This window comes from Plectropomus leopardus, chromosome 3 (genome assembly GCF_026936395.1).
Source record: "Plectropomus leopardus strain MGB_pleo_1.0 chromosome 3, ASM2693639v1, whole genome shotgun sequence".
NCBI lineage: Eukaryota > Metazoa > Chordata > Actinopteri > Perciformes > Serranidae > Plectropomus > Plectropomus leopardus.
The window spans coordinates 6,114,784-6,132,658 of record NC_142178.1 but is presented as its reverse complement, the minus strand read 5'-3'; the positions used below and the strand labels follow the sequence as shown (position 1 = coordinate 6,132,658).

The 17,875-nt window shown below is 39.3% G+C and overlaps 2 protein-coding genes across 2 annotated transcripts; one reads left to right on the top strand and one right to left on the bottom strand.

The window, feature by feature from the left end:
- Window positions 1-3,687: 3,687 nt before the first annotated feature.
- Window positions 3,688-7,291, top strand: LOC148189870 (ladderlectin-like). The gene is made up of 9 exons (XM_088075427.1): window positions 3,688-3,845; window positions 3,940-4,009; window positions 4,247-4,291; window positions 4,741-4,809; window positions 5,130-5,162; window positions 5,488-5,579; window positions 5,936-6,055; window positions 6,206-6,305; window positions 7,131-7,291. The coding sequence occupies exons 2-9, from the start codon at window positions 3,961-3,963 to the stop codon at window positions 7,199-7,201; spliced, it is 579 nt and encodes a 192-aa protein (XP_087931553.1). The 5' UTR covers window positions 3,688-3,845; window positions 3,940-3,960; the 3' UTR covers window positions 7,202-7,291.
- Window positions 7,292-10,331: 3,040 nt separating this feature from the next.
- Window positions 10,332-13,912, bottom strand: LOC148189869 (ladderlectin-like). Its single transcript, XM_088075429.1, has 9 exons — window positions 13,752-13,912; window positions 13,590-13,659; window positions 13,460-13,504; window positions 13,287-13,331; window positions 12,577-12,609; window positions 12,192-12,283; window positions 11,716-11,835; window positions 11,466-11,565; window positions 10,332-10,613 (listed from the first exon to the last, which is right to left on the bottom strand). The coding sequence occupies exons 2-9, from the start codon at window positions 13,636-13,638 to the stop codon at window positions 10,543-10,545; spliced, it is 555 nt and encodes a 184-aa protein (XP_087931555.1). The 5' UTR covers window positions 13,639-13,659; window positions 13,752-13,912; the 3' UTR covers window positions 10,332-10,542.
- Window positions 13,913-17,875: the final 3,963 nt, after the last annotated feature.

The following is a 17,875-nucleotide window of genomic DNA, read 5'->3' as shown; positions in this document are numbered from 1 at the left end:
TCCATTCATCATATGGACTGCATGGCAAAGTTGTTGCCACTGTAACGGATAATGCATCTAATTTTGCCAAAGCATTCAGGGTATGTCAGCCCTGTAATTTGGAGTCTGAATCTGAAAATGAAGAGGAAGGTGATGACGAGGAACCGACTTTTACAGATGTCATAGACGCTCTTTCCACATCTGGTGATGGACAGTTTAGCCTCCCTCCACACTACAGGTGTGCATCACACACAATTAACCTGATTTCAACAAGCGATGTTGACAAACATCTAAATTCCTGTGCAGACACCAAGGCTGTATACAGGAGTAGTATTGCAAAATGCTCTGCTCTTTGGACTAAAGCAAGTCGATCAACTTTAGCCTCTGAACAGGTGGAGGAAGTCAGCCGCAAGAAGCTAATGGTACCCACATCCACTAGGTGGAATTCCCTGTACGAGGCCATTTCCAGAATCATCACAATTCCAATGAATGAGCTGAATCCCCTGTGTGTAAAACTGGGAATCAAGTGCCTTAATGAAAGGGAGTACCTATTCTTACAAGAGTACTGCACTGTGATGAAACCCCTGACAGTAGCACTGGACATCTTACAAGGGGATGAGTGCACCTATGGGGCTTTACTACCAACACTCACAAGCCTGATGTCAAAGACACTTGCCCTGAAAGATGACCTCTCTAGAATGACAGCCAGCCTTCCAGATGTCATTGTAAAGGTAAGATTATTATTTGATAATTGATTTAGGTGGATTTGTTGAATTTATTATACCATTCATGGTGGGCAGATGTTACATTTTGTTTGTTTTAAGAAGTGAGTACAATTAATAAAATTATAGAATATAATAAAAGATCAATTATTCATCCCCTGTTCAATATCAAGGATATTGATCATGATTAATCATGAATAATAATCTTAACATCAACAGAAGATTGAAATAAAGAGGTCAAAACAGCCTCAACCAAAATTAAATCTCATACAGTATTGATAGAACATGAGATGGTTTAAAGCCCACAAAATAATTAAAATAGCTGATTATGTAGTTAAATATATTCTTAGTTATATCATATTGTATTTTACAGGCCATCAAGATTCGTTTTGATGCTGTACTGGATAGCCAAGAAGGACTTCTTGCAGCGGCCACTTGTCCCAAGTTCAAACTTCGATGGCTGAGAGATGAGCGTAGGAGAGAGCATGTGAAGGAGCTTCTGACAACTGAGTGTCGTAAAGCTGCTCCTGCAGCTGACAATGCTAATGTGTCCCAACTGGCAGCCAGCCCAGCGGAAATGGACTTTTTTGATTTTGAGAACCAGCCCACAGAAAGCTTTTCAGCAGAAAAAGAAGTAACTGACTATTTAAGGTCAGGGTATGAGCTTGAGATTCTGAATCAGTTCCCAAACCTCAAAAAGATGTACATGAAATACACCTCCATCCAGTGCACCAGTGGAACGGCTGTTCAGTTTAGGTGGATTGGTGCTTTCCCCAAAAAGGAACAGACTTTCTGATAGGAGGTTTGAGAAGCTTCTGCTGATGCGATATAACCACTGTTTCACTTCGCTAGAAAACAAAAAAACATAGGGCCTTGTCAGGGTAGCCATAAAATGAGACTGGACTAACAGCCTAACTATGGCATGCAACAGCATTTTCTGTTTTGGTAAACTCTTTATTACTCCTCTCTGCACTTTACCAACTGTTAAAAGATGTAAATGTTAATAATTTGGAATACAGTTAGGAGAGACTTTGATTTTAATTATTTTATTGCTATATTTTATTTACATCTGTTCGAATGAAGGAGTATACACACAAAAAAGATTTTTATTTTATATGCTGGAATATGCAGAAATATAAGTTAACAGAAGAAAACCTTGTTTTATTTTATTAAAATATGGTGGAATGTGCAGAAAATAGGTTTAAATGTTCAGCAATTTTCTTCAAGTCAGAGACTGTTACATTTCATTTAATTTTTGCTTGATGCAATGTGCATGAAGTTAAAGGATTGAAACTCATAAAACAAGTTAAAAAAGACAGTTTCATTTGATTCAGTTTTATCTAATGGAATATGCAGAAAGAATAGAATTAGGCTGAGAGGTCTATTGCTTTATATTGTATTCAGGTTGTGCATCATGTTTTTGAAAAGTAACTAATTAAAAAAGTAAAGTAATTATAAAAGTAACTAATTACTTTTGAAAATAAGTAATCAGTAAAGTAACGGGATTACTTTCTTGGAGAAGTAATCAGTAATCAGTAACTAATTACTATTTCCAAGCAACTTGACCAACACTGGACACAGCTATAGATGAAGTTCATCAGATTGTTTTAAAAAGAGCTCGACCACAATCAATTGCAAAATTCAAATGTTACATGTTCCAATAATATCATGTCTATTCATAAAACACTGACAAAAGGTATTTCTTTACTTTTCCTTTCGAACATAACCCAACGTAAGTGCATTCTCTCTAGAGGAATACCAATCAGCTGTCACTGTAACCACTATTATTATAACAACACACTAACCCATGTTAACTGTCTGTTACAGTAATACAGAGCAAACTAACAAGGCCAGCCGGTTAGCTTACTACCTGGCAAGGCTAATATTTCCATACAGGTTAACCACTAAAATGAGTCTTTACTGGCATGACCACGATACACTTAATGTTGTCGCATTGTTTCTGTAAGTCTCAGTGGATTATCTTATCTTACATTACTGCCTCAATAAGGAAGCAAGACATGTACTTAATCACGTTTTATTGTGTATTTCTGAAGAGCTCAGAAATATTTATTGATACACAGACCTTTCTTTCACTTGTAGTTTTAGTCCTGAACAAGTTATACTGCGCGCATCACTAAATGTGATGCCATTTTAACAACAAAGTGATAACATTTACAGAAGTCAAGAATGCTTTTTAAAAGTGTATTTATTTGTTAAAGCATTTCTGTTAAAACAAGTGTGACTACAGAAAAAATATGTAGCAGCATTAACTCATTAAGTGTTTCTGTCCTGTCTTGTTGTATTTAACTCATCATATAGGTTGAGGTAATAACATGTATTTCCAAATGTATAACATTTGATCTGTGTTTTACCCATTAGACTAATATCATGTGTTTTTGTTGTCTGTTTTTGTTTTACGAAATAGAAAGATCAGCATTAACATTAGTTGATTCAGGAATGAAAGGAAAATGAATTGATTTCTGGCACCGTTTTTAAATAATATACTTTTTAATCTTTGGACAGTGGGACAGGGTAATGTTCAGAAGTAAGCCTAAATGAAAATGGAACAGGTTGACATATTATGCTTGGTAGTTTCTTGTTTGTTCCATGGTCCGGCTAACAAATGTTGGCATGGTGACCCCAACCAAACCATCCCCTGCACCAGCCATGGTTGTGGATTATAGTTATAGATTAAAATGACAGAAAGCACTCATCCTGCATGTCTACTTTTTGCATGTCTACTTTTTGTCTACTTTTCTGTACTTTGACTTCAGTGTCATTTTGTATCACCACTGTTCATATGTTCATATGTCCTTACTTGTTACTGTAACTCAGTATCCAGTCCAGTTTTACTGTCATTCTTTTAAACATAAACCTGATCTGAAATCACAGCCAGGAAGTGGTTTGTGTTAATTGTTTACATGCCATCAGGAAACAGATTAAAGATCAGCTTCATATCTCTTGTGCACGCTGCAATCATCTTCCCACATACAGCACTGAGTCATCGACAAACATCAGCACGTTCTGCCAAGAGGGTGACTCTGTGTGCTTCAGGTGTGCGTATATAAAGAGCAGGGATCCCCTCATCATCACTCCATCACTCAGTTGATACCTGAACAACATCAGCTCACATTTAGCTGACAGGTAAGACACCTGCTGTGTTTGTGTTCATTCAGTGGAGCTCATGCTTCTGCTCTCTCTCTGTACATTTACTGCCTGTTGTTTTTTCTCCACACAGAACCGTCTGTTGATCATCACCATGAAGACTGTCCTGGTCCTCTCCATTCTCCTCTGTGCTGCGTTTGCAGGTCAGAATCAACACACAACATTTAGACAGAGCACACTATCATCCATGTGCTCATGAGTCAGTCAGCAAGCCTCTAACACAGTGCTCTATCCTGTGTTCCCTGCGCTAAAGCTGTGTGTAGCAGTGCATGTAGTATGTGCACACACGCTGAGTAGCTCAGTGACCACACCACATGTGACAATTAAAATCAATTCATTGATGTATAATCTTACTGACAGAGGTGTGTTTTTATTTGCAGCTCCACAACCAGACACAGACAGAATAAATGAAGAAAAGGCTTCAGGTCAGTATTGAGGCTCTTTGCTGTAACATACACAGACAGTCTGTAAGACTGTAAGATTAACATCTGACTATAAAACTGTAAATCTATTAATCTGTCTGTTTGTGTGTTCTCCGCATATCTTGAGAACTCAAAGTTTGATTGAGCTTGTGCTGTGACAGCCATGTGAGAAAATTAACCAAACCAATGATTGAAAAAGCTGAAGTAGAGTAAAGCTGAAGATACTGTAACACACTAAACTAAAATGATGAACATAGCAAAGAGTGCTGCTAAATGTTAGCATGCTGAGGTTAGCATTTGGGTCAAAGCACAGGTGTGCTTACGAACAGCCTCACAGAGGCTTTGTCATTTCAGTGTTAATATGATTTACTCGATATTCTGTAGTTGTGACGTTCTATAATGTCAAATACTTTTGATGAAAAAGAGGCCTAATGAAGCTTTTGATGTTTCAGAGATGGACAAGATGACACAAGACGTGAAAGTATTTGTGCCAGAAGACTTTGTGCCTGTTCCCAGAAACGGTAATCAGAAAGGACACAAGTCACTCTTAACATACACACATACACACACACACACACACACACACACACACACATATATGTGTGTGTATATATTATGTAGCTTCTCATTGTCACTTAAGCGATAAAATATTATGTGAGTTGTTGTTACTTCCTAACTGTTCCACATGTCATTGTACTGTAAGTTCAATTAAACAATAATATGCAAAAACAAGAAAACAAAAAACACACACATTGACACATTTTAACAAATGTCCATATTCTCCAAATAAACAGTATTTTATACATTTATTTATTCATGTCTCTTTCTATACATTTTTTAGAGCCAGTACCTGAGGAGGAAGCAGCACCTGACTGTAAGACCCACAACACTTTTAATCTTTTCTTTATGAAGTGAGGTCATCATCATAACATAAATGAAAAATTACTAATGTGCTTAAAGGACCACGGCTGTATTTTTGCACGTTAGGCTGTTCACTAACCTGCTTAGTTTTTACTTCACTAACGATTCTCCAAAATACATCACATACTTTTCGACATATGTTGGTGTCATTCGAACAGCTGTTTCTGCTGGAGGAGGCTGTAAATAAAGTAAATTAGAAAGGATCTATTGTCAGTGTGATTCAGTCTGTGAAACTGTTCTGTTGAAGTCAATGTTCTCTCTCTTCTGTCTGTCTGCAGCTCGTAATAACTTCTGTCCAGTGGGTTGGTTCGCCCATGGCTCTCGCTGCTTCCTGTTCGTCAATACTCCCAAGACCTGGTACAGTGCTGAGGTACTGCTGCTATAACACTTGTACATTGTTACTGTGAGCAGTCAGCCTCACTGAGCTCGCACACACTGTCAACAATGTGGCTGAAGTTGGTGCTTTTCCCGTCATGTGATAGACTTTGTTATTAAATCAGTGAAGCTAGTTTAGAACGTACCATCGCAGCACATGAGGAACGCAACATGTTCCACAACACGGAGCATCTGGATGCTGATGGTAGATCAGTCAGGCTGCCACCATCAGTCCATGAAAAGATGAACTTTTCACTTCAGAGCTAAAGACAATTCATCAGGAGAAAGAAATGACACAAATATTTAGCTGTATAGTCACAAAGATTCCTGTGTGCGTCCTCTGTCCAACAGGAGCACTGCAACAACCTGGGTGGCCACCTGGCCTCGGTCACCAACCCCAGAGAGTACAGCTTCCTGCAGCAGATCTCAGGCGGCTCGAGCACAGCGTGGCTGGGAGGCTTCAACCTGCAGGTCTGGATTCATGAAGAAACACCACTCAGTCAATCCAGATCAAACCCAGGACCTGGTCCAAAGGGGGTCTAGACTTACTCAAGACTGATCTGAAAGCAAATGAAGAGACTGAGACAACACGTCTTTACACTCCTGCTCTTTGTCTCTTAGGGCCCATGGTTGTGGATTGACCGCGAGGGTTTCTATTACACCAACTGGTACTCACCTTTGTCCTCCAGCAGCTACCCCTGCATCTACCTACGAAACAACTGTAAGTCCACCTGTTTGCTTTGGGGTTAGTACTAGAGCTGATGGTCTGGAGGGATGAGGGAGGGACACTGCTGGGATTGTTTGTTACATCATGAAGCAGATAGTTTAATAACTCTTCATATATCTTTGTTTGTAAAACTCTGGGGGCTTAATTGGGACTGGAGAGGCAGTCATAGTGGGTGAGAGGAGAACCAGGGCCTGTAGAGCATGTTGGATTCAACATATCCAGGGCTGTGTGGACACAGGAGGACAGTTGACAGCGAACACTCGGCTGTGGGCATGGACCCTTTAGACCTCCTGTCCTTCTTCTGGTTCTCCAACATGCTACAGCCCCTTGTTCTCCTCTCAGCTGCCTGATCAGCATGGTCTGTGCCCATGGCTAAGGGCCGTCTGTCGGCTCTCCTCCAATATCCACATATCCCTGGTTGTGGAGCTGTGGAGTCCCTCATTTTTCTGGGGATTTTGGGCTCCGGTTCTCCAAACATATCCTCATTGTTTGGGGATTTCGTGTCCCTGATCTCTGCTCTCCTCCCATATCACAATAGACCATCCATCCTAGCATCAACCGTGCTTTAACTGGCCACCTACAACTTTTCCCTTCTTTTTCCTAGTTTGTTATGTTATTTTCTCACAGTAAATACAAAATTAAGAAAACACAACTTTAACCTTAGCTAATGTGTTAGTTCACATAAGATTTGCTATGTGGCTTTATGTAAAAATGTGGCCTGGCTCTTTTGCTCATACTATGGTTTATAATTTGTTGACTGAAAAGACTAAATGTTTCCTAATGTTTTTAATTTTTCTCTTTTTCTTCATCAACTTTCAGATGGCTGGGGAAACAACAGGTGTAACATTGCCTATAACTTCATCTGTGCCAAGAACCCTTTCGGGTGTTGACGTACAGACTTCACATCTGAGGCCTTGAGAAGGATCAGCCTGGATAGTTTTTCTGTTTAAAGCCAGTTTATGAACTTTTTGTACATTTTACTGACTTAAACTTTTTCTTTTTGTTTTCATCAAGTGTTAAATGATAAACTTTTATGTAACTTTTGTGCTGACACATTGCGACTTGTGATTGTAGCAGCAGTTCATATATCATAATCATAATAAAGACTTGTATAAATGGGATGATGTTTGACCTTCCTTTAAGAGTTTGGTTGAAAAGTGGTTGTTGAAGTCCAGCTGTAGCCTGAAGATGATGGGTCATTCAGCTCAGAATAAACTGAGTCAACGGCCCTGGCGCAGAAAATAGAATTCTTTGTTTACCAGACAGCTTTCAAAGCGGTTCAAAGCCAATAAAGCCTTGATCGATGGTTTGTGTGCTAAAAAAGTAATGACGAATCAGTTCAATTCAATTTTATTTGTAAAGCCCATTATCACAATTCACAGTTTGCCTCAGAGGGTTTTACAGCATACAACATTCCTCTGCCCTTAGACCCTCACATCATCTAAGGACCCCCCCCCAAACAAAAAACTTAACAGGGGGAAACAATGGTAGAAACCCAAGGAAGAGCAATTGAAAAGAGATCCCTCTTCCTGGACAGAGAGACATGCAATAGATGGCGTAAATAACAATTAAATTACAGTAATGGCAAAGAAGAAAGAGAAAGAGAGACAAAAACAGAGAGAGGAAGAGAGAGGGAGAGAGGGGGAGAGAATAATGGTAACAATAGCATATCATATAACAATAGTGATAGACGTAAAACTACTAAATGCACTGTATGATAGCATGTGATATTATGTGCGAATATTGAAGGTGTTGATAACATGTGTATATTAATAGTGGAGGCATGACGCATAATAATGGCAGTAGAAGGTCATGTCAAGCAGGATCACGGCATTTGCACAACCAGGACCAATGACACAGGCTCAGCCTCAGACAGGACCACAACAACAGCACAACCAAGACCACAATCAAGGCAAGCCGGAGGTGCAGCCACAGCACAAACACGGCCAAAAGCAGAGTCACAACATCAACACAGTCATCACCACGATCCAGGTGCAGCCAAGATTGCAGCCAAGATTACAACCAAGATGTGGGAACACTATGAAACAAGGGCGTGCGAATGCTCTAGAGAGGCAACCAAGTTAGTGAAATGCAGTAAAAAGACGAGTGTTTGCAGATGGAGGAAGCAAGAGATGGAGAAGGGAGCTCAGTGTATCCTTGAAAGTCCCCTGGCAGACTAAACCTATGTTTAGACTAGTTTCCTTGGTCTGCAAATCCAACACACAACACTTACACTGCCACACTGAGCTACTAGCTGTGACATTTCACTTCTCCAGTTCTTATATCCTGCATGCTTCTAATCAGCAGAAAAACACAGCTGTGCTCAGCCACTATCTGCGTGGTGAGGAGGGGAAGATGGCACTCTCAAAAGCACACCACAACATTGTCATGCAAATCTATCACAATAAAAATACAAATGAAGGGATTTTGTCGACAGAAATGTTCTCAGAGGGCTTTTATTTTGAAACAGCTATGGCCAAGTTCAAAATAAATATTTAGATATTTTCATGTCTGTGACAGATAGATATTGAAATTGTAGTGGAAGGTGGTACTGTCAATATGATTATTAAAGACCATTTTTCCTGTCTGTGTTTGCTGAAGCACCTGATAGTATGATAGGCTGCTTCTTTCAGCTGTTAAAGGTACATTTACACAATAATTTACAAAGACAATATCAAAACTCTAACTTTTACTACTTCAGTTGCAGATACTCTCCATCATTCTGTGACGGCGTCCACAGGGAGGGAAACAGGGAGCAGTTACTCCTCCTTACAATAAACAAAACAATAACAAAACTTTATGCAATGCTGCCACCGAGCGGGCAAAGCAAGGTTATTTCAATTACAACAATTACATACCTGCTTCTCCTGTTTATGTATGAATGCATTAACATGTCATTAGACAAAAGTTGCTCTGGAAATCCAAAAAACAAAGTCTGGTCAGTGATTAAAATTAATGACTAACAGCAAATGTCTTGTTTTAACAGGATTCAGTTTTTTGTTTTAAAAGATGTCAGCAGTGAGACACTTTTATGAAACAAGAATAAATGTTTTGTGACAGAACAAGAAGTATTTTGTGATGACAAGAAGATGTTCAGAGCAGAGGACTGTAGAGGAGGCTGTAAATCTGAGGTTGTTGGTTTGAAGCAAAATGGATACATTACCGCTTGTTTTAAAGAGAAAGGTTTTCCTTGCCTCTGTTGCCAGTGTGCTTGCTCTTGGTGGGAAATTTTGTTGTTTTTTTTTTGTAAATTTAGAGATTATGACCTAGACCTGCTCTATATGAAAAGTCACCTGACATAACTTTTATTATAAATTGGCACTAAATTTATAAAAGTGGGTAAAACTTTATAATACAGCCCGCAACTGACAGTGTAATCAACCAACACTTACCATATATGTTCTCTCAGTTTACTGTGTAATATAGCGTATGAGTCACTACAAATGAAATACTTAGTGGATTCCACTGGTACTAAAATTCAGTACAGCTGAACAAGGTTGTAACAATTGGGAATTTTTGGATGTATTGGGTATATATGGGGTACAGTAGACCTCCTTTTAGAGAGCTGAACAGCTGACAACAAAGACATCCTCTAGCACCATTTAAATATTTATGATATAAGGTTTTTCACATTTGTGATGTCATTTAGACTACTTATTATTTAGCCTACGATATGAATTCATTCATGTCTATTTCATTGTAACAATTATTAATGTTGAGTAAGAAATATGTCCTTATTTACACATAAAGTAAGAGGACCTACCCCAAAATGTTGTGTAATTACCCTATAAGTCATTTACTATGTTACAAAGCGTTGCTAAAAAGTTTTTACTTTCTTTGATTTATTGTATCTCTTGTAGTACCAAAACCACAGATCAAGGCTGTAGTTCTGAGATGTCTGCGCTGTACTTTATTTCAGTGGCTTTGATTCAAGCCTGGTAAACAATGAATTCTGCTTTCTGACTAAAGCTGAACTTCAACAGCCACTTTTCAACCAAACTCTCAAAAGAAGATCAAACATTGTCTCATTCTTACAAGTCTTTATTATGAAACTGCTGCCACAAGAACAAATCAAAATGCTTTAACATGAAAGTTGCTTTTCACACTTTGAAGAATACAAAAAGTAAAAGTATAATTCAGTAAAACACAAAACAAAGTACACAAGTTGGCCTCAAAGAGAAAAACTATCCAGGCTGATCCTTCTCAAGGCCTCAGATGTGAAGTCTGTACGTCAACACCCGAAAGGGTTCTTGGCACAGATGAAGTTATAGGCAATGTTACACCTGTTGTTTCCCCAACCATCTGAAAGTTGATGAAGAGAAAGAGAAAAATTAACAACCTGAAGAAAAATGTTGTTTTTTGTTTAATTCAACAAATGAAAAACCATACTGTTTACTGTAATATCACTCACATATTTGCTTTTTCCCACAGAAATTTGAATAAAAGAAGAAAAGAGCCAGGCCACAGTTTCACAGATCGCCACATAGTAAATTTTATGTGAGCTAACACATTAGCAAAGGTTATGAATGTATTCTTCGTGTAATATTTACTCTGAGAAAATAACATTAGAAAACAGGAAGAAAATGGTGAAATGGCCAGCTAAGGCAAATTTGATGCTAGGATACATGGTTCAGAGGGACGTGGGAGGAATAAGAGAGGAACACTGTGACTAAAGCACAACGTTGTCCATCTAGTCAAAGCAACCAAAAGTTTGGAAAGCAGAGGCATAAAATCCTCAGAAAAATAACGAAGTACACAGCTCCACATCCAGAGATATGTGGAATCTGGAGGACAGCCGACAGAGGGCCATTAGCCGTGGACACAAAACCTGCAGACGAGGCAGCTGAGAGGAGAACCAGGGGCCGTAGCATGTTGGAGAACCAGAGGAAGGGCAGGAGGTCTGCAGGGTCCGTGTACACAGCCATGGATATGGAGTCTCCAACATGCTCTATGTGCTGCGGTTCTCCTCTCACCTGCCATGACCGCCTCTCTAGTCCTGATGAAGCCCCCAGATTTTTACAAACAGTGATATATATGAAGATTTATAAAACTATCTGCCTTAATGGAAGAAAAAGCTTTGTGGCAGTGGTCAGCATCAACACTCCCCAGACCATCAGCTCTAGTACTAACCCCAAAGCAAACAGGTGGACTTACAGTTGTTTCGTAGGTAGATGCAGGGGTAGCTGCTGGAGGACAAAGGTGAGTACCAGTTGGTGTAATAGAAACCCTCACGGTCAATCCACAACCATGGGCCCTAAGAGACAAAGAGCAGGAGTGTAAAGACGTGTTGTCTCAGTCTCTTCATTTGCTTTCAGATCAGTCTTGAGTAAGTCTAGACCCCCTTTGGACCAGGTCCTGGGTTTGATCTGGACTGACTGAGTGGTGTTTCTTCATGAATCCAGACCTCCAGGTTGAAGCCTCCCAGCCACGCTGTGCTCGAGCCGCCTGAGATCTGCTGCAGGAAGCTGTACTCTCTGGGGTTGGTGACAGAGGCCAGGTGGCCACCCAGGTTGTTGCAGTGCTCCTGTTGGACAGAGGACGCACACAGGAATCTTTGTGACTATACAGCTAAATATTTGTGTCATTTCTTTCTCCTGATGAATTGTCTTTAGCTCTGATGTGAAAAGTTCATCTTTTCATGGACTGATGGTGGCAGCCTGACTGATCTACCATCAGCATCCAGATGCTCCGTGTTGTGGAACATGTTGCGTTCCTCATGTGCTGCGATGGTACGTTCTAAACTAGCTTCACTGATTTAATAACAAAGTCTATCACATGACGGGAAAAGCACCAACTTCAGCCACATTGTTGACAGTGTGTACGAGCTCAGTGAGGCTGACTGCTCACAGTAACAATGTACAAGTGTTATAGCAGCAGTACCTCAGCACTGTACCAGGTCTTGGGAGTATTGACGAACAGGAAGCAGCGAGAGCCATGGGCGAACCAACCCACTGGACAGAAGTTATTACGAGCTGCAGACAGACAGAAGAGAGAGAACATTGACTTCAACAGAACAGTTTCACAGACTGAATCACACTGACAATAGATCCTTTCTATATATAGTTAGCAGTAAAGTACAAACTAAGCTGATTGAAGTTAACAGCCTAACATTTGAAACGAGTGCTCTGGTCTCTTAAGCACATTTGTGATATTTGGAGAGAGGTGTTTGACTATTATTTTTATTTCCACTTTTTTATGGTGTCGTTGTGATGATGAGCTCACTCATTAATGAACATAAAGATTAAAACAGTGATGTGGCTCTTACAATCAGGTGCTGCTCCCCCCTCAGACACAGGTGCTGAAAAAAAGATATAAGTAAATAAATGAAATACTGTACATTTGGAGACCATGTCCTCTGTAAATCATGTTAATACAAAAGTTTTAAAAAAACAGACTAAACATCTACCGCTCTGCTAGCAGCTCTGTGAGGCTGTGATAGACTCATCTGTGCTTTGACCTAAATGCTAACAAGCTGATGTTTAGCAGCTACGCTGACCATGTTCACCATTTTAGTTTAGTTTGTTACATAATCATGCTAACATTAGCTAATTAGCATGAACACAGAGTACAGGTCACCTAGGACTTGACTACACATAAAGGAAAAGGTGACAAATGTTGGTTTTAAATCAATAAGTCAGCAACACCAGCTCTGATCTGCTGGCTTTCAGTTCTTAAACTCTACAAAGATGCTCTCTGACTCTCAGGGTCTGTGCTGTTATAGATATCATGTACAAGTATCGTTCAGGGAGAATTTATTTAGAAATAGTTTTACCTTTAAACCACAAACATTGAAAAGTCAGAAAAACCCAAAACACAGGAACTTTAAAGAAGAGCATTCAGTTGGAACTTGTTAACTCTCACATTTGATATTATCTGACTGGTTCAGCTTTTTCAATCATTTGTTCAGTTAATTTTCTCAATTAAACATGAAACCAAACAGACAAACTCTGCATGATATTTAAAGAGGACACTAACCAGGTTGAGCAACCATCTGTTCCTGCAGGACCTCCACTGCTGCTTCTGTGGACGAATCACATGAATGTCATCGTACATACAGACAGATTTATAGTTTTACAGTTTCATAGTCAGATGTCAATCTTACGGTTGGACTGTCTGTGTGTGTTACAGCAGAGAGCTTCAATACTGACCTGGAGCCTTTTCTTTACTTGTTTTCTCTGCGTCTGGTTGTGGAGCTGCAGATAAAAACACAACTCTGTAAGACTATATACTACTCAACTCTTTGTGTGCTCTGTCTAAATGTTGTGTGTTGATTCTGACCTGCAAACGCAGCACAGAGGAGAATGGAGAGGACCAGGACAGTCTTCATGGTGATGATCAACAGACGGTTCTGTGTGGAGAAAAAACAACAGGCAGTAAATGTACAGAGAGAGCAGAAGCATGAGCTCCACTGAATGAACACAAACACAGCAGGTGTCTTACCTGTCAGCTAAATGTGAGCTGATGTTGTTCAGGTATCAACTGAGTGATGGAGTGATGATGAGGGGATCCCTGCTCTTTATATACGCACACCTGAAGCACACAGAGTCACCCTCTTGGCAGAACGTGCTGATGTTTGTCGATGACTCAGCGCTGTATGTGGGAAGATGATTGCAGCGTGCACAAGAGATATGAAGCTGATCTTTAATCTGTTTCCTGGCGCCATGTAAACAATTAACACAAACCACTTCCTGGCTGTGATTTCAGATCAGGTTTATGTTTAAAAGAATGACAGTAAAACTGGACTGGATACTGAGTTACAGTCACAAGTAAGGACATATGAACATATGAACAGTGGTGATACAAAATGACACTGAAGTCAAAGTACAGAAGTATGAGCAGCAAAATGTACTTAAGGCATAAAAGTAGACATCTATATAGAAGGAGTGCTTTCTGTCTGTCTTTAAAAAAAAAGCTCAAAAAGCAAAGCAGAATCCTGGCAGTTAAATTTATAACTATGAGCATTATTTTAATCTATAACTATAATCTACAACCTTGGCTGTTGCAGGGGATGGTTTGGTTGGGGTCACCATGCCAACATTTTTGTTTGCTGCACCATGGAATGACAAAATCATGAATGGAACAAAATTACAGGGCAAAATAAGCCATTTAGGCTTACTTCTAAACATTACACTGCACTGTCCAAACCCAAAGATTAAAATTTATATCATTTAAAAACTGTGCCAGAAATCAATACATTTTCCTTTAATTCCTGAATCAACTAATGTTAAAGCTGATAGTTCTATATCGTTTTGACATAAAACAAAAACGTGCAACAACACATAACATTAGTCTAACAGAAAAGTCTCACAGAAAATGCCTTACAGATTTTTAAAAAGAAATCATTACCTCAATATTTCCCCTCAATATTTATGAGTTAAATACAACAAGACAGGACAGAAACATGCAAAACTCTTCCATAAATTTTGACTTGTTCAGGACTCCAAACTCAAAGTTTCGGACTTAGTAGTGACATTGGACTTGTCAGCCTTGAACTGGGACTTGCAAAGACTTGAGACTTATTCGCAAAACAATGATGTGTTTCCGCCTCTGCTAGCGACTGTCCACATCTGTTACTTTCAATGTAATTTTGCATGTGAGTAACAGAGGCAGTATAACTGTTTAATCCATAGCAGTTTCATACGTGATACTTCCAACTACTGGGAATGGTGCTCTTCTATTGTGTATGTATTCATATTGAAATTCTGACATTGATTTGAGCCCCACCACTGTTGGGAGTAGCCCCATTGCTTGTAACTCAGACATGACTCTTGCCCCTAGTGGTTAATGTGACGTCACCTTTTTCCAAATGGAGTCCCACCCAACCTGAACCAATGAGCAAGTTGGGAAAATTTGCTCTGAAAGACGGGAATAAAACCATGACAGTATGCTAAGAAACCATTTGGCTATTTTCCGCTGCAGGAAGAGTCACATTCCAGCTGCCAGACAGCAGTGCTGAAGCTCTACTGTTATCACGTGACATTATTGACAAGAGTCTGTGTATTCATAAATGTCGGTAAGCTCTTAACAAACAGACAATAAAACGTTGTGTAATTTACCTTTAAGTGGGTGTTTCTCCCCATTGATTAAGGCAGTAACGTAAGATAAGAGAATCCAGTGGAGACTTACAGTAACAATAAACAGACTTTAGACTTTCTTTATTCCACTCTGTTCCTTCAGATGTGCACAGAGCTGCAAGTAGGAAAGACGGAGAGAGCTAGTTAATAGGGTACAACAGGTGGATCTGTGTAAGATTACAGCAGAGAGAGAAGGCAATGAAACCAACATACAACCAGGGTGGTCTAAGGCCAATATGACACACAGAAGACCGACAAACACTGCACGTGTTGTCCTAAAATGGCCCGGCACCTCTTTTGCTCGGGACAGTTTGAACACTAATAGATCTATAAAACAGCTTCCCAATTTATTAAAATATGAGTTAAAACAGAATGCAATGATTTGCAAATCCTTTTTGGCCTAAATTCCATTTAATACAGTTAAAAGACAAGATATTTAATTTTCAAACTCAGAGACTATGTTGGGTTGTTTTGCAAATATACACTCATTCTGAATCTGATGCCTGCAACACATTTCAAAAATGTCAGGACAGGAGCATGTTTACTGCAGTGTTACATCACTGCTTCTTTTAGCAACAATCAGCAAGTGTCTGGGAACTCAGGCTTTTTTCTTTCTTTTTTTTCAGCTCTTTTTTTGTGCTTCAAAACGTGCGACACATTTTCAATGGAAGACAGGTCTTGACTGCAGGCCAGCCTGGTTCCTGCACTCTTTGTTATGCTGCAATAAGCAGGGGCGTCCCTGAGAAAGACAGATGGATGGCAGCAAATGCTGCTCCAAAACCTGTATGTACCTTTCAGCATGTATACCATCAGAATATGCTGGCTGAAAATAAAAGCCAAACAGTAGTTGTTGTCACAAGGAAGACTCACATCAGTGCTTGTGACATGATGTGTGACAGAGTAAAGCTTACCCACTGATCTGGATCATGACAGTCTTATATTGAATACCAATGGGGATACTAATTTGAGGATCTGCCACTGAATTCAGATCAGTGTAGTGTCTGATGCTGACAGCATTGGACAGTGGGAAAGCATAATGTTCAGAGGTAAGCAAATGTGAAAATGGAACACGTTGACTTATGCTGCTCTGTAATTTTCTTGGTTATTCTATGGTTGGACAAACAATTCTTGGCAGAGCAACCCCAACCCAATCAATCGGCCGCCACAACCCATGGTTAAAGAAGTGAGTGGACAGCGGCATCAGCTCTAGCATATCAGACACAGCTATAGATGAAGTTCATCAGATTGTTTTAAAAAGCTCGACCACAATCAATTGCAAAATTCAAATGTTACATGTTCCAATAATATCATGCTTATTCATAAAACACTGACAAAAGGTATTTCTTTACTTTTCCTTTCGAACATAACCCAACGTAAGTGCATTCTCTCTAGAGGAATACCAATCAGCTGTCACTGTAACCACTATTATTATAACAACACACTAACCCATGTTAACTGTCTGTTACAGTAATACAGTGCAAACTATCACGGCCAGCCGGTTAGCTTACTACCTGGCAAGGCTAATATTTCCATACAGGTTAACCACTAAAATGAGTCTTTACCGGCATGACCACGATACACTTAATGTTGTCGCATTGTTTCTGTAAGTCTCAGTGGATTATCTTATCTTACATTACTGCCTCAATAAGGAAGCAAGACATGTACTTAATCACGTTTTATTGTGTATTTCTGAAGAGCTCAGAAATATTTATTGATACACAGACCTTTCTTTCACTTGTAGTTTTAGTCCTGAACAAGTTATACTGCACGCATCACTAAATGTGATGCCATTTTAACAACAAAGTGATAACATTTACAGAAGTCAAGAATGCTTTTTAAAAGTGTATTTATTTGTTAAAGCATTTCTGTTAAAACAAGTATGACTCCCCAAAAAATTATGTAGCAGCATTAACTCATTAAGTGTTTCTGTCCTGTCTTGTTGTATTTAACTCATAAATATTGAGGGGAAATATTGAGGTAATGATTTCTATTTAAAAATGTATAAGGCATTTGATCTGTGAGACTTTTCTGTTAGACTAATATCATGTGTTGTTGCATGTTTTGTTTTATGTCTAAACGATATAGAAAGATCAGCATTAACATTAGTTGATTCAGGAATGAAAGGAAAATGAATTGATTTCTGGCACCGTTTTTAAATAATATACTTTTTAATCTTTGGACAGTGGGACAGGGTAATGTTCAGAAGTAAGCCTACATGAAAATGGAACAGGTTGACATATTATGCTTGGTAGTTTCTTGTTTGTTCCATGGTCCGGCTAACACAAATGTTGGCATGGTGACCCCAACCAAACCATCCCCTGCAACAGCCAAGGCTGTACATTATAGTTATAGATTAAAATAATGCTCATAGTTATAAATTTAACTGCCAGGATTCTGCTTTGCTTTTTGAGCTTTTTTTTTAAAGACAGACAGAAAGCACTACTTCTATATAGATGTCTACTTTTGCTTTTATGCCTTAAGTACATTTTG